At 35.2% G+C, this 25,200-nt stretch overlaps 1 protein-coding gene across 2 annotated transcripts in view; it reads left to right on the top strand.

Moving 5' to 3' along the window:
• Window positions 1–25,200, top strand: part of ANKS1B (ankyrin repeat and sterile alpha motif domain containing 1B) — a 1,101,801-nt gene that overhangs the window by 640,422 nt on the left and 436,179 nt on the right. For both annotated transcript variants that reach the window (XM_047867387.1, XM_047867386.1), the window contains exons 13-14: window positions 12,572–13,158; window positions 15,102–15,174. In XM_047867387.1, coding sequence (XP_047723343.1) covers window positions 12,572–13,158; window positions 15,102–15,174 — 660 coding nt within the window. The remainder of the gene's footprint in view (window positions 1–12,571; window positions 13,159–15,101; window positions 15,175–25,200) is intronic.

Raw genomic sequence — 25,200 nt, 5'->3', positions numbered from 1 at the left:
ATAGTAATGAGAAAAAAAGAACAAAAAAGGGAATAGAGGTGAAAAAAATATGAAAGATAAAAAGATATCAAAATGTATAGTAGAACAAAGTCTAGATATGTAATCACTGAAATCAACATAAATTTGCTAATTTCTGTAGTTAAAAGGAAGAGATTGTTTAGATAGTAGGAAAACAAAATCCAGCTTTATGCTCTTTAAAATAGGTACATCTATAGCTAAGGGCACATCTACACACCCAAAAAAGGTAAAGATGAAAGGAGTTATACCTGAGAAGCATTAGCCCAAAGAAAGTTGGGTAGCTGTATCAGTATCAAGCCAAGTAGACTTTAACACTGAAGGCATTTCCAAGATATAGTCACTATGAAATATTATAACATTCAATTCGCCAAGAAAATATAAAAATTCTAAACATGTATGCACTTAAAAATTATCCGTATGATATACATCATATAATATCAAAAGTCCACTAAAACCAGGAGATTTCAACATACCTCAATTAATTGAATATTTTAACAGCTCAATTAATCAATTTAATGTAGTAAAAGACATACAGCTTGGTACCCAACAATTAGAGAGTACATGTGATTCTCATGAAACATTGATAAAAATTGATTTTGACTTGGCTGTAAGAAAGTTTCAATACATGTCAAAGACTCAGGTACATATATACATTTTCTGACAAGAACTCAATTAAGTTAAAGACTCCCATATATATCCTCATAAATTTGTGTATTTAAATACACACCTCTAAATAACTCATGAAAAATGAGTTGAGACACCATAATTCTAACTTAAAAATGTTTATATTTAAACAAAAATGTAAATACTAGATATCAAACATGGTGGAAGCAGCATAAGTGGAACTAAGAAATTTTGAATTCTTATATTAGAAAAGAAGAAATACAGGGCACTTGGGTGGCTCAGTCAGTTAAGTGCCCAATTCTTGGGTTTGGGTCAGGACATGATCTCAGTGTTCATGTCATCAAGCCCTGTATCGGGCTCCGTGCGGCTCCATGGGGATGCTAATAGTACAGAGCCTACTTGGGATTCCCTCTCTCTCCCTCTCTCTGCCCCTCTCTCACTCGCTTTCTCTCTCAAAATAAATAAATAAACTTAAAAGAAAAGAAGAAATGCTGAAGACTAATTAGCTAAGTGCAAATTTTAAAAATTTTATAATAAATGATAGGAAAAAAACAGAAAAGTAGGAAAAAGGAAATGGCAAAGAACAGAAATTAATGAAGTAGAACAGAAACTAATATACAAAATCAGGAGCAGAATATTTTATATACTTAAAAGTGAATGTAATTACCACTAAGAACAGTATAGAAGAAAGGAAGACTGTACCAACAAACTATATTAGCAATGAGAAGGAATATAACTACAGTTATATAAAAAGATAATAAGAAAAAAATATGAACGACTTTGTGCCAACAGATATTTAAATTGAGAGAGATGAATAAATTCTAGATAATTATAACCTACCAAAACTTCAAAAAGATATGGAAACCCCAAATAGTCGTATGGCTATTAGAGAAATTGAATGAATAATGAAAAATCTTTCCACAAAGAATATGTTGAGTCAAGATTATTTTAAAAGTAACAAATAGGGGCGCCTGGGTGGCTCAGTTGGTTAAGCGTCCGGCTTCGGCTCAGGTCACGATCTCGCGGTCCGTGAGTTCAAGCCCCGCGTCCGACTCTATGCTAACAGCTCAGAGCCTGGAGCCTGTTTCAGATTCTGTGTCTCCCTCTCTCTCCGACCCTCCCCCGTTCATGCTCTGTTTCTCTCTGTCTCAAAAATAAATAAACGTTAAAAAAATTTTTTTTAATAAAAAAAAAGTAACAAATATAACTGTTAAGAAACAGACCATTCTAATCTTATACAAACCTGTCTAGACAATTGAAGAAATGGGAATTTTCCCCATCTAGTTCTATAACACTAATAAGCTTCATAGCAAAACTAGACAGCATAAGAAATAAAAAATTAAAGGCCTTATTCCATTCATGAACATAGATACAAAAATCATAAACCAAATACTAGCAAACCAAATCTAGTGGGACAGCAAAAAAAAATTCATTATGACCAATTCATCCCATTAACATCCAGCATGTTTAACATAAGAAGGTGTGTTATTCACACTAATGGATTAAAGGAGAAAAACTACATAATGAACTCAATAGGTGAAGAAAACCATTTGATATAAACCCAATATTCAATCATAACTGAAATTCTCAACGAAGTTGAAATACAAAAGAACATACTTAATAAATGGTATGTATCCAAAAATTATAAAAAGCATCATTTTAAAAGGGAATCAGAGGTATTCTGTGGTAGATCTGATTACTGCTCTCAACTCTTCACTCCCTTTTCTGCTATGTTACACTGTACAGCAGGACAGTAGGTGGCCTTTACATCCTCATTCCATTTACATTAGTTTTAGACACATGACTTTATTCCATCAGTAGATGAGAGAATAAGTGATAATGTGCCAGTTCCCACAGTGAGACCTGAAGAGCCATCACCCATTTCCACTGTGGAAAGATATATCATGTAGCCTCTGAACACTCATGAGGTAATGAGAGGGAAAAAGGCAAATAGATGCCCTTAGTATTAGTCTGAAAACTGTTTTGACCTCATAGGACCCTTGTGAAAAGATCTCCGGGACCCCAAGCATCCCTGGACAACACATAAAGAAACATTGTTGTGGGATATCATTTCCTACAAGCAATTGTACATTCTTGCACAATCTCAATGGAACCAAGTCAGAAAATTAACATTAATACATTACTAACATCTATTCCTCAGACTTGATTCAAGTTTTCTACTCTCTCCAATAATAACCTTCACGATAAAAAGAAACTAGCTCAGGATCCCATGTTGCATTTATAGTTGTAATGTCTCTAGTTTCCCTCCATCTGAACAGTTCCTCTGACTTTCCTTGGCATTCATTACCTTGATACTTTTGAAGAATACAAAGCAGTTATTTTGTAGAATATCTCACAAATTAGCCTCATCTGATATTTCCGCATAAGTAGATTAAGGTTATGCATCTTCGGCAGAAAAATCCAGAAGTGATTCTGTGTTTTTCTCATTGTATCCTATCAGGTGGGGCAAGATTTTTATTTGCTCTATTACTGGTGATGTTCACCTTGATCATTTGATTAAGATAGTACCCCCCGAATTCTTCACCATAGAGTTAGTCTTTATGCTTTGTAATTAATAGGTATCTTGTGGAGAAGTGATTTGAAATTAAATTTCCCATTCCTAATAAAACTTTTGAGTCATTCATGTATTTTTATATATTGTTATGGGCTCATGTGTTTCTATTTTTATTATAATAGATTATAATTTATTAACTGTCATTATGTATTTTGTTCCCAAAACTGTCCTCAGTTTAACCAGTTGGCCCATTTGAGCTGGCTTCTGTATCCTCCTAACATGCCTCATCACTCTGAGTACTTCTTTGCTTTCTGGCACAGGGTGTTCCAGGCTCATCTTGCACCTTCCATGCACTGGCACTGATATCAGTCATTTCTCAATGGATCCTTGTTTATTTGAGTGGAATATATATTTAGAAGCAAAAATCTAGGCTTTATTTACTGCTACTGGGATTTCAATTTCCCAGGCCCTCTTAATAGACAGAGGTAGCTAACATAAGGTAATATATATGTGTTAATACATATATGCACAAATACATATTTACATGTCTTCTGTCTTGAAAATATTGATATCTCCAATTCCAACCCAATATCACAAGGTTCACTCTAGTTTTCTTCCTCCTCATATTTAAAATTCTCTCTTAAACAGTGAGAAATCTGGCTCCCATTATCCTTAATGTAGTTGCTTATTTGATTAACCTTTCTGTATGTAACCAATCTCCCAGATCTACCTCCTCCCCACTCAGGTATCTTTTTTACCTTGACTGATATATATTTTTTAAGTTTATTTATTTATTTTGAGAGCATGAGTGGTGGAGCAGCAGAGAGAGAGAGAGAGGGAGAGAGAGAATACCAAGCAGGTTCTGTGCTGTCAACATGGAGCCTGATGTGGGGCTCGAACCCACAAAGCCTTGAGATCATGACCTGAGGTGAAACCAAGAGTTGGAAGCTTAACTGACTGAGCCACCCAGGCGCCCCTCACCTTGACTGAGACTTGAGTCTCCATGCCAGTTTATCTCTCTTTGTAAACATCCTGCCTGCACTCCTGGGACAGCACCTTATGGCAGGCCATTGCCACACATGAACATCCTCCTTTGCCTGATTGGACTTTGACATCCCGTGCTAGGCCACCTCATGGAGGAACACTTTTCTCTTCTGGACATGGACACATTCCTTGCGCTGTTTGGGTTTTGATCTCCTTGCTAGGCTACCTCTCTGCAGGGATATCCTCCTTGTTTTGCTCAGTTTCTGACTCTTTCAGCTAGGCCGTTCCCCTTCCATAGATTACCTCCTTACCTTCACCTGAGCCCTGACACTCCATACCGGGCTACTCCCTGTGTGCACACTCACCAAACACTGTGTGGGCCCCAAGATGCCATGCTGTGTTTACCCCCAAACATAGTCACCACCATTACTCTGCTTGGGCGCTGATTTTCAACTCTGAGTCAATGCAAACCTCCACTCTCCACTGAAGGCATGGATGCCTTCTCACTCTTTCTCATCTAATGACTTTAGGACTGAATTGCCCCTGGAGTGAATGGGAAAGGAGAAAGGAAATGAGCAGCCATTTCATATCTGAGCTCCTCTGTTTATTGTATAGGTTGTTCCTTCAGAATTTGTATCATTTTCTTAATTTTTTTAAATACTTTTTAATTTTAGTTTACTGTTTTCAAATTCTCTGGGGCTACATTTGTTATTTGTTTTCATTAGCTCTTAAACATTCATTTTCATTTCTTTTTCTTACATGTCTTTAAATGAGGTTTTATTAAAATCCTTTTTTTGTTTGTTTGTTTCCTCATGTTTAATGAGAGGAGATGTCCTGGATTATTCAAGCACAAAAGGTTCTTGTAGGAGAGTAGGCATGAGCCATACCATATGAAAGTAGCTTTACCCACTTCACTGTTCAAGGACTTTCTCCTTTGTGGTTACTGTGAAGTATTAAGAAACAGGGGTGCTTCTCTTGATTCAGAAGACTTGCTGCCATTACCTCAGTGTTCTCCAGAGCTCCGTGCACTTTGCTTTCCAAAGTAGTACTCTCACAGTTGAATATTATATTTTGCTACTATTATGTCCAAGGCCTCCCTCCTCTAGACCTCTGCCTCCCATACCACTCCTGCCTCCCCTTCTATAAAGTGTTTTTCCCCCTAAGGTCTCTGGTATTTGCACCCTGTTCAATTTGGATTCTGCTCCTGAAAGTTTTTCTCCAGACAGAGTCTCTAGACCTACTAAGAGCACGTCTTTATTGAATATTTCTGAGACTCTCAAGGGTATAAACTACTTCTTGTTGTCTTTTTGCAGGATATTTTCAAGTTCTGCTGGTTGTCCTCAGATTCTATCGCTTACCACCCTTCTTAGTGCTGGGCCCTCTCTTTTTGGTAATCAGAGTCTAATGGCAATTTCATGGCTTGCAATGTCCATCCAATTTCATTTTCTTTTCACCACTACAGCTTCACAGCTTCACAGATCAAGTTCCGGATCTTGCTACTATCACCTGATTTGGCTTTGCCATCCATTTTCCAGGGTCACAGGGATTCCTTGATACATGCTTTATTAAAGATATCACCCATAGTTGATTTTTTGTTTGTTTGTCGCTGTCCTGTGCTCATTTTATCCTTTCATTATCATGTTTTTATTTAAATACCAGTTAGTTAACATACAGTATATTAGTGTCAGGTGTACATTATAGTGATTCAACCCTTCCATACAACACCCAGTACTCATCACAAGTGTACTCATTAATCCCCATCACCTATTTAACCCATCCCCCACCCACTTCCCTTCTGGTAACCATCAGTTTGTTCTCTATAGTTAAGAGTCTGCTTCTTGCTTGCCTCTTTCTCTTTTTTCCACCTTTGCTCATGTGTTTTGTTTCTTAAATTTCACATGAGTGAAATCATATGGTATCTGTCTTTCTCTGACTTACTCTTCTTAGCATAATGCTGTCTAGCTCCATCCATGTCATTGCAAATGGAAAGAGTTTATTCTTTTTTATGACTAACATTTCATTACATCTATATAGATATATATCTATATATAGATTATAGGTATAGATACACACACACACACACACACACACACACACACACCACATCTTTTTTTGCCCGTTCATCAGTCAATGGACACTTGGGCTGTTTCCATAATTTGCCTATTATAGATAATCTTCTATAAACATAGGAGTACATGTATGCCTTTGAATTAGTATTTTTGTATTATTTGGGTAAATACCTAGTAGTGCCATTTCTGGATCATATAATAGTTCTATTTTTCACTTTTTGAGGAAGCTTCATACTATCTTCCACAGTGCCTGTACCCATTTGCATTTCTATCAACAGTGTGAGAAGTTTCCTTTTTCTCCACATCCTTGCCAAGACCTGTTTTTTCTTGTGTTGTTGATTTTAGCCATTCTGACAGGTGTGAAGTGATATCTCATTGAAGTTTTGATTTGCATTTCCTGATGATCAGTGATATTGAGGATGTTTTCATGAGTCTGTTGGCCATCTATATGTCTTCTTTGGAAAAAAGTCTATTCATATCTTTGGCCCATTTTTAAAATTCCTTTTTTTTTTTGGTGTTTAATTTTATAAGTTCTTTATATATTCTGAATAATAATCCTTTATCAAGTATGTCATTTGCAAATATTTTCTCCCATTCCATAGGTTGTCTTTTAGTTTTGTTGATTGTTTCTTTTGCTGTGCAGAAGCTTTCTGTTTTGATGTAGTCCTCATTGTTTATTTTTGCTTTTATTTCCTTTGCTTCAGGAGACACATCTAGAAAGAAGTTACTATGGCCATTGTCAAAGGGGTTACTGCCTGTGTTCTCTAGGATTTTTATGGTTTCAGGTCTCACATTTACATCTTTGATCCATTTTGAGTTTATTTTTGTGTTTTGTGTAAGAAAATGGTCCAGTTTCATTCTTTTGCATGTTGCTGTCCAGTTTCCCCAACACCATTTGTTGAAGAGACTGTCTTTTGTCCATTAGATAATCTTTCTTGCTTTGTTGAAAATTAATTGACCATGTGGTTGTGGGTTCATTTCTGGATTTTCTATTCTGTTCTCTTGATTTATGTGCCTGTTTTTGTGCCAGTACCGTACTGTTTTTGTCACTACAGCTTGGTAATATAACTTGAAGTCTGGAATTGTGATACCTCCACCTTTGCTTTTCTTGTTCATGAATGACATATGAGACCAGATGGACTTAATACATATATTTAGAACATTCCACCCTAAAACAGCAGAATACACATTCCTTTCAAATGAACAGGGAACAGTCTTCAGAATAGATTACATATATGATCACAAAACAGGCCTCAATAAATACAAAAAGATTTAAATCATACCATGCACCTTTTATGACCACAATGCTATGAAACTAGAAGTCCACCACAAGAAAAATATTGGACCACAATACATGGAGATTAAACAATATCCTACTAAACAATGAATGGGTCAACCAGGAAATCAAAGAAGAAATAAAAACAAATCATGGAAACAAATGAAAATTAAAACCCAATGGCCCAAATCCTGTGGGATGCAGCAAAAACAGTTTTGAGAGGGGAGTATATAGCAATACAGGCCTACCTCAAGAAGCAAGTAAAATCTCAAATAAACAACCTACCCTTATATCTAAAGGAGAACAACAAACGAAGCCTAAAGCCAGCAGAAGGAAGGAAATAATAAATATTACAACAGAAATAACTGGTATGGAAACTAAACAAATAATAGATCGATGAAACCAGGAGCTGGTTCTTTGAAAAAATTAATTAAATGGATAAACCTCCAGTCAAATTTATCAAAAAGAAAAGAGAAAGGACCCAAATAAATAAGTCACAAATGAGAGAGGAAAAATAACAACCAACATCACAGATTTTCTATTAATATTAGCGCTCAAATCCCTGGAAATGGAGAAATTTTTTATATTCTAAAGAGGAATAAAATGACCCAATAGACAAAAGTTATGATTTATAATATAAGAAAAAAATCACTCATTTTCCATTATTTGTTTTTATCTTAACATGAAATTTGGGATTTTATTGCTATTCAGGTATTTATATGGGTGATAAAGATCAGGGGCAAAAATGGGTAAAAAGAAATTGAACTATTTACTATTTGATACTTTTGCTGACATTTCTTTGAAATGCTAATGATGCTTTGAGTAACTATCAGATTGAAATTCACACATATTTAGTTCTGTACCTTGGCATGAAATATACACTTATCAACAGAGAAGTGTGAAATTAAATAGGACAAGTTATGAAAACAGTTTAATCTATATACTCTGCCTCAATTACATCTAAATAAATAGTAAGAAAATGCAAAAATCCTCTCCAAAGTATATTTTAAAAATACACAACCATAAACAAAGAAGTAAATCCCATATATTTGCCATGTCAAAATAACAATCTTTACTGAGTGTTTAATATAATCACTACTACTACATTTATTTGTAAAAACGAAATCCTTTAGATTAAAAATTGTTGAAATAACATAAGCATGCATTTAATGTGTTCTATGCCATTGGCATACTTCTACTATTTTAATAAGTCTTCACAACACTTATAGGTGTACACAATTACTATCTTTGCAGATATGAAAATATAAACACTGCATTGTCAGAATGTATTTTGAACAGTGTATTAATTCTTCTTTGAAAACTGGGTTACAGGCTGAATCATTTATCTATCATTGAATATCAAACCACTCCAAAACTTAATGGCTTAAACTAACAGCCATTTATTTAGCTCATGATTCTAGTGGGTATTTTCTTCTGGTCTGGGTCAGCCTCAGCTAATCTTGGCTGGGTCAATAGGCATACTGGCCTAAGACTGGTTAGTCATGGATGACCTCACTCAAATGTCTAGAAGTAGGCTTACTGTTGTCTAAGATGACAGAAATGGCTGGTGTATTAACCATGCCTTTTTATTTTGGGTGTGTTTTGTTTTGTTTTGTTTTTGATTCTTTGACATCTTGGGACCTTTCTGACCCTGGAGGAACTGCCCTTCCCAAGTTTAGCTAAATCTTAGAGATAGTCAACATGGCCTTTATATGCAAACCAAACAATCCACAGCCATATCCCCACGTCCCCCCCCCCCCAACTATCTTTATTAGGCTCTCATGCTCTGGGGCACTTTTCACACCAGGACCAGAGGACTAGGGACAGTTCCTATGCTCTAGAAGCTGCTGAAATGTTTCAAACTAGCCACTCCTACACATGTTTACCCTGTTTCTCCCACTCCTTCATATAGAAATCACAATAAAGGCTCTTGCTCACCTTTTCCCCAGCTCATTCTGCCTCCTAACCAACCCTGGTGTTTCCCCTGTCCTCCTCCTCTTGGGATCTATAACAATTTATCTTTTCAATGGCAATTGTCTCCTGATCTGTTAGCCTCATCAAACTTGGAAAATAATAAAACCTACAATTTCAAATAGCTGAGTAATGTATTTCATCATCCATCAGACAAGTCTGGGCTTATTCACATGGCAGCAAGTTTGCAAGAGCAGCAAGAGAACAAACCCTAATGCACAGTGCTTTTCAAGTCTCTGCTTATATTATATGTACAATTGCTCCATTGGCCAAACCAAGGTATGTGTCCCTACCCAGAGTCAGGTGGGAGGAAAGGATACAGTGTAGGGTGTGACTTTGGGAGCCATTGCAGATTTGGGCCATGCCATCAGTCTACCAAATACGCATTTCATGAGGTTTTATGTCAACTTCTCATTCTCTTTGATTTGAGTAATCCTTAGAGTTTGGCCACTGAAATAAGCAAGTTGCCTTTTGACAACTCTTAGCAAAGATGTTACCAACTATCATGATGCTAAGAACTATTATTCAAAATACAAAGCTTATATGCTAATAACTAAATTTTCTTTTACTTAGGAAAGTCACTGCTTATCACTAGAGGACTTGGACAGTATAAAGCATTTGGGGTTGTGATTATCGTCATTTCGGTGAAACCAGAGAGGGGATGATAACCTAATAATAATATTCACAGAAAACTTTAAATAATATTATGCCCCTAAAACTCTTATTTATCATGAATATGGTCAAAAACCTCTTGACTGAGATTTAAAGGACCTTTTTTCCCACAATAGGCTGATAATTTTCAATTTTCTTTTCACAATCACACCCTTTAGCCTTCTTCAGCAAGTTTCAAATTAAATTCTAAACTTCCTTATTTCTGAATTCCTCCTTCCTTTCACATTGTTTACCCATTACTGTCATCCAAACCAACCTGTTATGTTGTAAAGGACTATGGATCCAAGTAGCGTAGGAAGAAAAAGAAAATACATTGGAACAGAATGCCAAGTTTTATTTCCTCTTGGTATTATCTTGCTTCATGGTGGTGAAAAAAACCTTTTTTAGTCCACTTATCCAAATTCCAGGAACAGTCATAAACAAAAGAAAACAAGTCCGCTCCCACAAAGGGTTTACTTGCTTGTCTTCGAAATGTAGATTGTTCTTTTATCTGAATGGTAATTTATTTTCCAGGCCATTGGATATGGGAATCTGCTAGATCTTAGTTTGAATCTCAGCTTAACTGTTTACTAGCTAGAAACTTCAGGAACTTAAGTTACCTAAGTGTTCATTTTTACTTCCAAAAAATGGATACAATAGGCCATAAACTCTAGCCTTTAGAGAGAGTTCAGAGGTGCCTTAACTCACTCTCCATTCACTGTTCTACCTCAGGAAGGGTCTCAGTCGTGAGGGAAGGACAGGAGTTATCAAGGGTATAGTGTTGTTACACTGGAAAGGGATGCAGTTTTTGTGGGAAGACAGAGTGAGTATTATAGCATTGGGGGGGGGGCACAGAGTATTCCTCCTTTAGACTGTTATCTCTTGGACCTCTCTTCCTAGAACTCCTCTCTTCCATCTCAAGATATTGTTGTGATAGGTTGGAGCAGTGGGACATGGTCTGCTTGGAAAAGCCCAGCAGGAAAGAGGGTTAGGTCCAGGGATATTCAAGGCCAGGAGCAAACCTGCTTCATCAGATCGTAGGGATAGAACAGTATAGGGACTTGGAGCCAAGCTACCATAAAGTTGATTTGTATGAGGCATCCTCTGGGCAAATATCTATTGAGACTTAATTATGGTTGCCAATTTGTTTAAATATATAAATGCAATATTCTGGTTATATCTCTATCAGATACTCATGATTATTATTAATCATTTCACAGAATTGTTATACAGATCAAATGAGATCTTGTTAATATAATCCCTAAGTCAGTGCCTAGTAAATAGCACATACCTGTTAAATGTTATTTATTAATTTATGAAAACTTTGGTGTTTGGGGTTTATAATACTAACCAACTTCTTTAAAGTGTAAGTCAGCAAGTCAGCTTTGGATTTGTTGTTATTATCTACCATATTGACTATTTTTGACTCTTTCACAAGATTGGGTTATGGGCTTATCAGGTAATTTAACTTTTGATTGTGGTACATATTTAGCTATATGAATTAAAATGACCAATCAAAAAGGTATATTGACTTCCTTTGCTAAGTTATTTGGCCAGGGTTTTACACACTATATCTTTAAAAGACAAATTAGGTCATAAAAAAGCATGGTATATTTTAAGTCTCAGAGAACATTTATGTTTTATCTTTAAAAACTTACAAAGCAATAAATTCTTCTTTTTTCTTTTCTGCATTACATTTTCAAAGATCTGAAGAAATTAAAAAATAACTGATGCTATTTCAGAGAAGAAAGAAAAAGATGGCTTTGTGTTAATAACTCAACATCAGTTTATTTTAAAAGCGTCTGGCTTTTTAGTGATATTATGGATTACGTTGTTTGCTTATGTTAAGCCTGAACAAATCCTTTTTGTCTAAATTATAATTTATAGAATTATTCTTAATATTATACTTAAAGTGATACTATTAGTTTTATTTTCTTTAAATAACTTCTAATTATGTTTCTTTTCAAGATTTTGTTTCTGAATTTATTTTCTGGGGGAAGGGCAAATGGATATCATTATGTATGATCTTGATTTACCTGCCTGATGTCCTCCTACTGCACAATGATTCGTTTATTGTGAGGGTTTAGACACGGGAATTTTTTCAAATTAAGAAAACCCAGTTTTAGTATTCAATATAAAATATATGCTCTGGGGACAAGGAAGAACAGTATGCAATTACTCAATTAATACTCAATTCATATCTTTGAAATACATCCAAAGGTATGTCAGGAATATCTGGTTCACACACACATACACACACACACACACACACACACACACACACACACGAATTCGCTTTATACATGGTACTATGGGGTCGTGGGTGTTTCATAGGGTGAGGATATCATTGTGTAGCAGCAAATTAAATGTCTGGATATTGCACAAATTTAAAAGGTACTGCTATTGTATCAGGGTTTTTGGAGTCTTTACAAACAGCCATCCTGATGCCCTTCTCTTTTGCAGATGACCCTTCTCAACAGGAGGATAGCGATCCTCCAAAAGAATATGATCCTGGGCAATTTGCAGGCCTTCTCCATGGATCCTCTCCAGCCTGTGAGTCCCCTGAAAATCCATTTCATCTCTATGGGAAAAGAGATGAACGTGAAGGACAAGATGAAGTCAGTTCAGCAAACAGTCCTTTGCCTTTCAAGAAGTCTCCAATAGCAAATAACTCAGAACCTTTGGTAAAGAAAATTAAACCCAAAGTGGTCAGTAGAACAATTTTTCACAAAAAAAGCAACCAACTTGAAAACCATACTATTGTTGGCGCCAGAACAACTAGAAGTGGATCCCGGAATGGAGACCAGTGGATTGTGAACACGGGAGGATTTGTGGAAAGAGCCTGTACCCTGGGGAGAATAAGATCATTGCCAAAAGCCCTGATTGACATGCATTTATCAAAAAATGTCTCTAAATCGGATTCTGATCTCATTGCATACCCTTCAAATGAGAAAACACCAAGAGTTAACTGGAGTGAATCTTCACCTGCTGAACATACTTCTAAAGGGAATTCTGAAAGAACACCATCCTTCACTTCTGAATGGGAAGAAGTAAGACTTGTTCTTGTTGTTCTTTATATAAGGCTTTGGAGTCAAAGGAGGTTTGGGGGAAGGGTTTTAAGTTTTAAGTCTTTCAGAGGCAAAAAAAAAAAAAAAAGAAAAGAAAAAAAAAGCAGATGCATACAGTTCCAAGTAGAAGGGCAAGGTTCTAGGGGTTATACATGATAATTTTGCAGCTAGTGTAAAAACAAACACAATTCCACACATGTGGAGAAATCTATTGTTTCCATAGAAATTGAAATCAAGCAGAAGTAATAACTAGCTATGAGGTACAAGAGAATGTTCACAGTATGTCCTACCAAGCACTGCAGCTGACAAATTGAGAAGTCTTTGTATTTCTGATGTTCTGTATCATTTTGCTACTTACTAAATTCTTTGTTAGCTCGTCTCCCTTCTTTAAAGTATCTTATATTTTCAGAAGAGCTCCTTATAATCTTAACCTTAATGGTAAACGGAATAGTTCTGGCTCTTCCCCAAGTTCCATACAACAAACCCAAATTACTTAATATTTCCCTTTTACAGCTACCAGAGAGATTAAGGAAAAAGATGTTGAGATAGAGTATCACTAATTTAAACTCTACTTAGGGGAGCCTGGGTGGCTCAGTCGGTTAAGCGTCCGACTTCGGCTCAGGTCATGATCTCACAGTTGGTGATTTCGAGCCCCACATCAGGCTCTGTGCTGACAGCTTAGAGCCTGGAGCCTGCTTCAGATTCTGTGTCTCCCTCTCTCTGACCCTCCCCCGTTCATGCTTTGTCTCTCTCTGTCTCAAAAATAAATACAAACATTTTAAAAAAACCTTCAAACTGTACTTAAAGACAAAGTCTTCCATTTTATAGAATTACTCAGAAAGTAAGTGCCGTTGAAAGGTTATGAAATATCATCCTTTGTCCCTAAGGAGGACTACATCATAAAATAATGAAGTTCCTTGCCTTTTCTTGAATTTCTTCAGAGAATGGACCACATTCCCACTTAGCCTTTCACTCTAATGTTTCACATTTTTTTCTCTCAAAAGACTGCGCCAGTTGGATTGGGTTTTGAAGCACAATAGGTCACTCTAGTATTCCGAAACCTGAAACCTAGAGATGTCTGATATTGGCATTCTGAATTGAGCTATTTGGGAAAATCACTTAATTTCTCTGCATCTGTTTCAGGGTGAACAAAATAGGGCACTTAAGTAATGCTTATTGCCCTTTCTGAAACCTGCTGTCTTACACACGTTGCTAGGATGATGAGGAATGGGATTAAACCATAAATGACTAAAACTTAGTCATATCTGCCTATAAATACTGTTCCTACTTGACTGATAGTTTATTCAAGTCTCCCCATTTCTTATATTTATTAATTCCGTGAATAACATCTGAAATCATTTCTGCAATGAAGCAGAATTAATTAACATTGAACTTATCTCTTAGAATTGAGGTATTTCTACAATTGGATTCTTGTGATTGCATGCCATGACACAAATTAAGCTTGTGGCTGGTCAAGCCATTTGGTTCCAATGGCCATACCCACAGATGAAACCCACCCTTTCACCAGTCAAAAGACATGCATGCTCTCAGATGGAAGAGGAAGAATGCCTGGCAGAATGAACATCTTCACATGAACTTATCCCTTAGCCCCATCACTTTCTGAGTTTAAAGAATACACAGTTCCTAACTTACGGACCCACGAAGGTCCAAAGTTCATTTTAGGAAATATAAAGAAAAGGCAGTCTGATTTTGAAAGTTTAAGGAAGGGAAGCATAATTTATATTTTTAAAAGCAATTCAAAAATTGTCTGCTTCCTTTTAAACCTTTCTCAGCCAGACTCTTAATTGTGGTATTGCAAAGGTAATAATATCAAGAATGTATGCTTCTGGAGTTTGGAAATTGTTTTAAAATGTGATGCTAAAAGTGAATTGATAATTTATTTATATGGCTTTTGTTTCTCACAGATTGACAAAATAATGAATTCCATAGATGTTGGAATTAACAGTGAACTTGAGGAAATGAATGGTGAGACCACAAGTAAGGAAATCTTTATCTTCTACATTGTAATTAATAAATGTGCTCAAGAATTAGCTAGAAAATGTAGGAATCTTTAGATAATTCCATGTTTTATTATAATGATAGCATCTACAGATTACTTCCTTACACTCACATCAAACAGCCATGACCTCTAAATATGAGTTGTAAGTGTGATGATTTAGCAACTTGAGAGATTTTTTTCCCCAGGTGCTACGGCAGTTAACATTAATGGAGTTTCAACTTTGTGTAGAGCTAAGTATGCAGCACTTCAAGGTGTTATAGAGTATGATGACTTAATACACTACGATTTCCCATTCAGTGAAATGTCCCATTCATTCTGGCCAAAGTGATTAACAACTTACCCCCAAGTTACAAGCTCCAGTATGGCAAGAGCTAGGTGTTACTTATCTTCATGTATCCCAGAATACCTAGCAGAATGTTTCACAGTTTTGCAATCGCTGTTTAACATATTGCCCTTGTGAAGTATTATTTTCTTCTTTATAACTAAAGCTCAGAGTGGAATTCCATTAGAAACTTTCTTTGAAGACTTTTTCCTTCATACTGATGGATGATGTCAAATACGAGACAGCTAAACCTAAAAATAACAGTCAAATTCATGCTCAAGAATCTACTATTCTGGATAGAGTCAAAAGAACTGGCTTCATTTCTATCCAGCCATTAAGTAGTGGTATAACTGTAGATTATTATACAGGTCTATAAAATTTGGAGTTAAAACAAGTGATTGCTAAGTTCTAGAAGAACTCATGTTTAAGTTAGTAGTGATAGTTGATGGTTTTGTAGAGATAATAGGATTAAGATCTGTAAGAGAGAAGTCCAGATATAGCATAGAATAAACAGCTATGGGATTTTGTAGCCCTTTGGTCACCAGGGCCTTTTAAACAGTATCCCTAGTGACTCTTAAGCACAAGAAAGTTGGAAAATGGCTCTCTTATGATGCACTGGGCCTGGGTGGATAAATAGCAACATTGAAATTTGGGGTTGCAGCCACTGAAGGGAATATTCAGGCCTAGATGAACACCTTACTCATTTCTTCTATGCTGGGACAGGTAAGAAATTATTCCAATATGGCTGGACCCCATGTTAATTAAGTGATAATTGTTTTAAAAGTTTGGACAATTTTTTTTCTGAAATGTATATTTGTTTTAGATTTTTAAAACTGAAAAATTATGAAAAACATAACAAAATTATGTGCATATGTCTAATGACACAAATATGACATTAGCTCTGGGATAGCATGTATATCCAGGTCTCTCACACAGAAAGGCTGATAAACATTGAGGATTTTTCTAGTATCCAAAGAACTAGCCTAGGAATATATGTTGCCACATAGTTCTTTCAGACATGCTTACAAAATAATTTGAAGAAAGTATAGGAATACAGATTTTTAATTGATATGAAGTTAAGAATTTATTTTTTTTTACCAATAGGAAATTCCCTGATACTGAGAATGTTCAGGCAGAGACATAATGCTTCTGTATTGGAAGATTTAGGTGACATTGAACATTAATGCTCTAAAATTCTTCAAACAGATAGTATTAGAATTATAAAAAAATAAACATGATTATAATGAAAGATTAATGCTATAATAAGGGTAAGTGTTAATTAAAAATGCCACTCAGGCAAAGCTGCCTTTTAAGGGTACTTTAGTAGTAAACAAATCCACAGATTATTACCCCTAACTCTCCTCTTTCTACTGTTCATACCACCATCCTACACCCTGCCTTTATTTATTATTTTTCTACAGTGATAATGAAAATGAAAGTAGAGACTTAGTCCTCAAAGATTCATTACTATTAACAAAGACTGGTTCTGTATGTGCCTTAATTTTTGCCTTTTAATTACATATTAATTATACACTAAGTGATTGCACCATGTGGCATTCCAGTTGTCCTTTAGGTCATTTGTGAATTACAACTTTACTGGGCTGCAGGCTTTTCCCTCTTGAGGCTACATAGAACTAGAGAGGTGACAACCCCATGAAAATACATTCCATGACTATGTACTGGGTTACCAAGTGTAGTCAGGGAATCACATGGTGAAACAAAAAAGTCAAACAAATGTGAATTCAATTTTTTTAAGATTTTTTTAAATTTCATTTTTGAGAGAGAGAGAGACAGAGAGAGCATGAACAGGGAAAGGGCAGAGAGAGAAGGGTACAGAATCCGAAGCAGGCTCCAGGCTCTGAACCGTCAGCACAGAGCCCAACACAGGGCTCAAACTCATGGACTGTGAGATCATGACCTGAGCGAAGTCAGTGGCTCAACTGATTGAGCCCACCCAGGAGCTCCTGATAGACATGAATTCAAATCTCAGTTCTGCTGCTTACCAAGTGTTTGATCTTAGGCAACTCATTCAGTTTCCCCATTAACAGAAATTAAGATATTAATATAGGAAAATTGTAGAGATGTGTCTAATGGCATATAGGTAGAGTCTGACACATGTAGATATGTACTATATTTCAGCTCCCCACCTTGCCCTACCATGAGAGAGATGTGGTGTTTGACACTGTGGACATATCAAGATACACACACATTACCCTTCCTTTAAGAACTTCATGATGTCAGCTAGTTTCATAGTCTTTGTGGTTAATTTCCTGTCCTCCCTGGAATAGTGGTGTGTCAGTTGTTTTACATGTAGTAAGAAGCCCAACAGTCAATTGGTACCAGAGAAATTACTAAAAGAGATTATAAAACTCCATGGTACCCTGGAAAAGAAAAGAGAAAAATCTAGACTTGATTTATTACTTTTATGAAATCTGGATGTTCTCTATTTTCTTGACAATGGGGAAGAGATTTGCAATGAAATTAACAGGAGGTGTATTTAGAATAAGTGAGAGGAAATACTACTTTACTTAGTGTGTGTTGTCAGTGTCTAGATTTTGCTTTGGAAGGCAACTGAACCAAGCCTGGCTTTAACAGAGCTGCACAACTTTATGAGTTTTGTGACATTTGTGGCTAAAAAACTCAGAAGATCATTGGGAGAATAAAATCAGAAGCAGTGATGTATCAAAGATGAGCATTACATTTTCCATGCTCTTTCCTATTTTGTTTCAATGTTCTTGTTTGCCCCTCCCACCACCTGCACATTTGCAATTTCAGGTATTTTGTAAACAAAATATTTATTGGACCAGTAGGAGATTTGGAACACTTTCATCTTCACGCCTAAAAATAGGAACCAGATCAAAGTTTGAGCAGGCTCTGTGAATCATCAACTAGTTCCACTCATAGAAAACCATTTCCTCTTTTTTTTTATTTCCTCAGAAATTTTATAGTAGTTTGAAACCTATCTGACAACTCCAGCTATCCAGGACTAAGATAGAAATAACAGTAAATAAAATTTACTCAATCTATGTTTTGTCAGTCTTTTAGATTCTCATTCATAATAATATTAATAGACAATTTTCATGAACATAACTTCTGATTTCCCACTTGAAATCAGATTCAAATGCCAAAGAAATTGGCATTGGCAGTAGGATTCAATTATATTGAATACCTCATATCGTATAGAACATCATGTTCTTTGGTGATGCTGGATACATGATGTGATGATAGTACATTCTACATCATCACATACTCACACATATAGGATTTTCTCAGAGAGCCAGTTTTGAAGTTAGGTGGACTCAGTTTCAGATCCCAGAGTTGCAATTCACTTGCTCTGTGACCTATTTGTTCTCAGGTTCCTCCCTTGTAAATTCAGATTTTTAACAACCACCTCATAAGACCTCTGCAAGATTAAATTATGTACTTGTACTACTATAGCCTAGAACATAGCAGGTGGTCAACAAATGTAATTCTCTTGCCTTCTTATCCAAGTATGCATGACTTATCTTTCTAACTAGAATGTGTATACTACACGGGTAGATACTTAGGAACCCTTGCTTGTCTTTTTGATCAGTGAAGATTTTAGTTCAAATGTAATTACTCATATTCTAAGCTGCTTTCATGAGTCTGTCTTAAAGTTTTATTTCTTAACCATTGTCCTTGTATCACAAGGAAGCACTTTCAATTTAGGAAATTTACCATTTTCGTTGTAACTACCTCAAAATTGTCACACTTGCTAAGAATCATGTTGATGATCTTCTTCACGAGATTAAGGAAAATATAAGTAAAGTTGGAGACAATAATGGACTCCATAGGATTTGCTGATCATTACACATGTACAGCAAATATTCAAAGTAATTGCGCAGATTTTACAGTACAGGAGTGACAAATCATCTTATCAACACCCTCCTATTTCTAAATTGTCTTTAATGTTCTCCTGCCACACTAAGCAGACTACAGGTATACTTACTGCATTGGAATCATCTCAAGTACATGAATATAGAAAGTAGCAGTTAGCAAAGAGGTATTTTTTTTGAGGCTGGGATTTTTTTTTCTTATACTTAAGGTTAAATTATATTCAAAGAGAAAAATTCTAGCGTCTTAGCTTTTAAAAACCAAGATATGAATTCAATCAAGATTTTAATTATAAATGAAAGCTATTAAAATGAATTTGTAAAAGATTTTAGCATCAAATACACTGTCTATATTGGATAGATGAATCATAATTCTGAAGCTATTTTCTGGTGAGTTCATAGCTCTGAAAACCGTCACTAACATTAATCTGCAACTTCACTTTCTAAGCTTTTGCTCCTCTTCATCCAAGAGTCTGAGGGCCAAGTTACAGTTGAGAGTCCCTCATAGCTATAGAGACCCTCCATGGAGAGTTTCTAGGAATTTAGGAACTCACTGAGGCAGAAGAAGTGTTCTCTCTACTCCTGATCTAAGCTCCACCGTAGCTCTAGTCTGCAAGAACAGAGAGTGCTCACATGGCCCTTTCCCCAAAGAGGGTCTTTTCTGGGTGGTTAGGGCATAGGTCTCTACAGCCCCAGAAGCTGCTCTTCCATGATGTTTTGGTTGTTCTCAGGCCCTTGATATTTGCTCACATAACTCTAGATAAGCATCAGGTGCAGCTGATAGCTGTTCTTCTGCTGTGGTTGTTGATGGGAATATAATTTCTTAAACTCTAGGAGAACACTTTTTTAAAAAAGTATTTACAATTTTCCAGAGTTCTCCTATTAGAGAAATGACAAAGAGGAAAGAAGAATCCCTTCTTAGTGTGTATCAGATACTGTGCACTTTTCTCCTGTGAACATTTTTCATTCAATTCTCAAGATAACTAGGTGAAGTATTATTATACCCATTTGACAGATGAAGAAAAGCTCAGAAAAAGTAACTAATATGTCCAAGTCAACTGCTTCAAAAAGTAAGTTTGCTTCTTCCTGAAATCCATAATCCTTTCAATGAAGTATGCTACCTACACAGAACACTGGAAGCCAGTCCTTTGCTTATTTCTCTTTAGCTAAAATTATGCTCATATGCACTAAAGGGATCCCTAAATTATGCTCATATGCACTAAAGGGAGCACTGAAGCGAGGGTATTTAAGTGTAGAATTAACCACTTCCTCTTAGCAAAGCCTAACTATTGGTATATGGAAAGCTTCAGCTCCACCCCCAAAGCCCTCCCAATGTACACCTGATGTGGTCATATTTAAATGAACCACAGCTCCAAATAGCTCCTATGTCCCAAAGTGAATGTATAAATGCTGATAATGACCTGGGCTTTACTTATTTTCAGAGGAAGATTTTTCCTTGCCTCCAGCAATATTCCTTTTCCCATGAACTGTTAAATTGCACATTAAAAACCTCTCTGTGAGAAGCTCTGCAATGGGCAAAATTTATTTTTGATTTTTATTTCTTTTTGCAGCACTATTTTTAATAGAACCAACTGGGGAAGGTGGGTAGTAGAATACGTTAGCATAGAAGCACCCTATTTTGTCCAAATTAAGAGAACTTATTTTTATTATGTTTTATATAACACTTCACTAGCTTTTTTCCAGATAGATTAAATCTATGAAATCCCTTAATAATAGAATAGCTATGTAAAAATGTGAATTACAGTAATCATTAGGCTAGCATGAGTTAATCTTTATCAAGAGACAGTATTTAATCAATGAAACAATTGTATTCTTAGCAAAGTAGACACTAAAATTTACTTAACACTATTCATTCTGAATAGTCATTAAAAACTAAAATAACCTACATAATATAGATTTTGATCGATAGAATGTGGCTGAGATTTTCTGGTTTTCAAAATTCAAATAATATTCAACTGTGAAATTAGGTTTCTCTGAATTATGAAATAGTTGAGTATTATTCTGTGGCCCAATATTTACCTGTGATATATCAGTAGTTAGAACTGGTACATTGTTTTCAATTCAACAAAATATTTAACCTTCTAGAAGAGACCTAGATAAGTGAGCAAGTACAATCTTTCAGTTTTACTGAAATATTTGCCATAACCTCTTTCGTATATGATCAACCAACATTTGCTCCCACACTTCCCATAATGATGAGCTCACCACTTCCAGAGAAAATATATCCTATCCCTGAGAAGCTCAAATTGTTAAAAACTTTATTTTTTGAGTAAGAAATATGTCACCTACGTAGACATAAGTTTGAATATGCACCCTAACAATCACTAGTATTGTGACTTTTGGAAATCATCTCATCAGCCTAAACATCATTTCTTCATACAGAAAATAACTGTAACAAATAATATCTACCTTCCCTCAGCATCATTGGAAAAATCTAATTAATTACTACATGAGAATGTAGTTAGCTAAATTTCTAGTACATAGTATACTGTAATAGATGACATCTCCCCTCTTTGATTTCTCTTCTCTCTTCTATCTATATTCTCTTAACTTTTTTCCTAAGAAACAAAGGGTGGATAATGGCCCATTATTTCTAATACATATAAGTATCTTTAAGATATGGATGATATTTTTGATAGGCTATACTTCTTTCACAGTCACCATAAAGCTAGAAAACAGCTGCAAAAAGTCTTCACTGTAAGACACTTTAAAAATACTAGTTAAGGGGTGACTGGGTGGCTTAGTCAGTTAAGCATTGGACTCTTAATTTTGGGTTAGGTTATGATCTCATGGTTCATGAGTTTGAGCCCCACATTGAGATCCATGCTGACAGTACAGAGCCTGTTTGGGATTCTCTCTCTCTCTCTCTCTCTCTCTCTCTCTCTCTCTCTCTCTCTCTCTCTCTTCCCCTGCTTGTGTGCTCTGTCAAAATAAATAAACTTTAAATAAATATTTAAATAAACTAGTTGAACAATTTCTATATAAATATCAGTGCATTTTGCAAAGTCTACCATTAACAACCTCATACTGGTAAAAGAGTAGGAGGCATAGGGAAGGCAAAATTCTTATTCTATCCTTCAAGGTCTTCCAACTGGACTAAGAATTAAATTTACATGAGACAGATTAACAGGAGGAGAAAAATATCAAAGTTTTATTATGTGCATATGGAGGCCCCAAAATGAAACGGAGACCTAAGGCAGACAGTTTTTATACTTCTTAGAGACAATAAATTTGTGAGGAATTGACAAAAGATAAAGAAAACAGATGTTTGAGAGCTTTAATTAGTAAGGGATTCTAAGCAGCATTTGGGCTGAGGGGTTGATTAGTAAAAAAGTAACAAGGTTTGTTTCTACAGTTTTTCTTGGCTTTAAAGTTCCTATCTCTGGTGACGAAGATATGTTTTTATTTCTTCATATAGGGAGGGGTACCTTCCATGTGGGAGATTTATTTCTTGCTCTCAGGGGTACAGGGGATGGTCTGAGTGTTTTTGTACTGGCTGTTTCCCAAGTAGTTTCAATTCAAAATAATCAGTATGCCATTGTGGCACATTTTAGGTAGCCTGCCCTTAGCCTTTACAGAGGTAAAAATAATTAAGAGTAATCTGAAATATAGCTAATAGATATTCATAAATTATGGATCATCATTATTGTTTTTAAATACAAATTTGTCTTGCTAAAATAGAATGAATTAAGTGATAAACATGGGTCACTTACCCATGAAAAAAACTTTGTATTTTATACTAGTTGTTTCTATGATACACTGTTATGATAATACAAGGCTTCTCATTTACTTGTGTTTTTGATACTCAAGTATAATCTTCTAGAGAATTAGGAAATGAAATGTTTTAGAAGTTTAAGAACAATGGTACCCAACAATGTCACTTACAGAAATGTATCCTAAGGAAGCAATAGGACAAGAGCAAAATAAGTGTATATAAAGATGTTCATTTCAACACAGTTTATGATGCTTCAAAAAATAGAATCAAACCAAATGATCATTTATAGAAAATTTATAAAATGAGTTACTGTAATTCCCTATGATGAAATTTTAAATATCTAGTTAAAAATGACATTGTATCTGTATCTATTACCATGGAAATATGGTCATAACTTATTACTAAGTGAAAAGAATAGATAACAAAGTAAATTATAATCCCATCTTTGAATACACATTCATGAAAAAGATCTGGAGGCTGTATGCAAAAAGGTTAACTAGGGATATCTCTGGGTAAACTTAATCAGTGATTATGATCTTCTCTCCTAAATTTTCTGAAATTTTTACAGTGAATATACATTACTTTTATTTTTGTAAAATAAAAAGTTATATGTCAGTTTAGCAAATATATACAATATAAGCAAATTATCAATGTAATAATTAAAGATTTGCCAAGTGAATACTATTAATGAATACATGATTAAGTCTTTTTTATCAGTTTTGAGTTAAAATAAGTGTGTTTCAGTGGCTTTCAGAAAAAGGATCCATTCATTTATTTTTTAAGTGATGGCAAAATCTTTTAACTATACAAATTTTTAAAATATTCATAACCCAACCCCTGATCAAAATTATTTTTTTATGTCCATTGTCAGTCTGTGTGCATATTCTAGTGAGACTCTAGTCCTTGTCTATGTGCACACTCCATTTCCACATATTAATAATAATTTTATAGATAGAATTTTGCAATCCTCATTTTCACATATCATTTCACAAAATTCTATTTTCTCACATTTTTTCCCCACTCCTTGCTTTATCCCTCCTATGAATATCCAATATTAGCATGGTATATATGCTTCTACTCTTTTCTCCAATTCCATGCAATCACAAACAGATAAATGATAGGTAGGTAGGTAGACGATAGATAGATAGATAGATAGATAGATAGATAGATAGATAGATGATGCTTGTGTTTTAAAAACAAGAAATCACACTTTATACGTTTCTCTGCAACCTATTATTCTCATTCAACAATAAATCATAGCTTTACCTTACTTTTATAATCAGTGAAGTAAATAACCTGTGAAATAAAATTGTACTCATGAATTTCACCCTGAGAGGAAGAGAGCTCTGATTGGTTTGCTATTCCAACCTCTGTACTAACTTGCTCTGTGACTTGGAAAACAACACTTCACAATGAGCCTCAGTTTCCTCATTTGAAAATTAAAATGTAAGACTAGATCTTTTCCAACTCAATAATTCCATGACTCATACTTTCATCTTCTGTTTTAATGGGTTGTGCTTTGGCAGAATGTCCTTCTTTAAAGCTTTCCACTTCTTAATTTCTTAAGGACAAATGGCCAATAAATCTCAAGTATGTGTATTTCAACTAGGTTCTTCTAAGAATGTTGCCAGATCCTCATTTTACACTGCTTTTTAAATATAATAATATAATAAATGCATACTGTAATTGATATAGGTGTGTAAGATATTTAAGTTCTTTGTTTTTATAAGCAAAAGTGATTTTCTCCTAAGCATCTCAGCTCTTTAAAAAAAAAAACTTCTGCTGATTTGAAAGAGACTTAAATGACTAGCTGAACTCATGTGCACATTAGCTATGTGAATTGGAATAAATGCAGAATTTCTGATACTATACTTTGCCTGCTTCTTGAATCCACTAAGCTTCTTATAAGAATTTTTATGGCAAAAAAAAGTAGTTAGCATTTCAATAGTGTATACTTTTCATGAGGTTGCAGATACTGACCAAGTGCTCACAATGGCCTATTTCTTACCAATGACTTGGCCTAACCAGACTGTAGTTGATCGTCTCTCTTTTCAACAGGGTGCTGAACTTTGGCTTGCCCCCAAATCTAAGC

Source organism: Prionailurus viverrinus, chromosome B4, assembly GCF_022837055.1.
Source record: "Prionailurus viverrinus isolate Anna chromosome B4, UM_Priviv_1.0, whole genome shotgun sequence".
Taxonomy (NCBI): Eukaryota; Metazoa; Chordata; class Mammalia; order Carnivora; family Felidae; genus Prionailurus; species Prionailurus viverrinus.
This window is presented reverse-complemented; position numbering and strand designations above follow the sequence as displayed.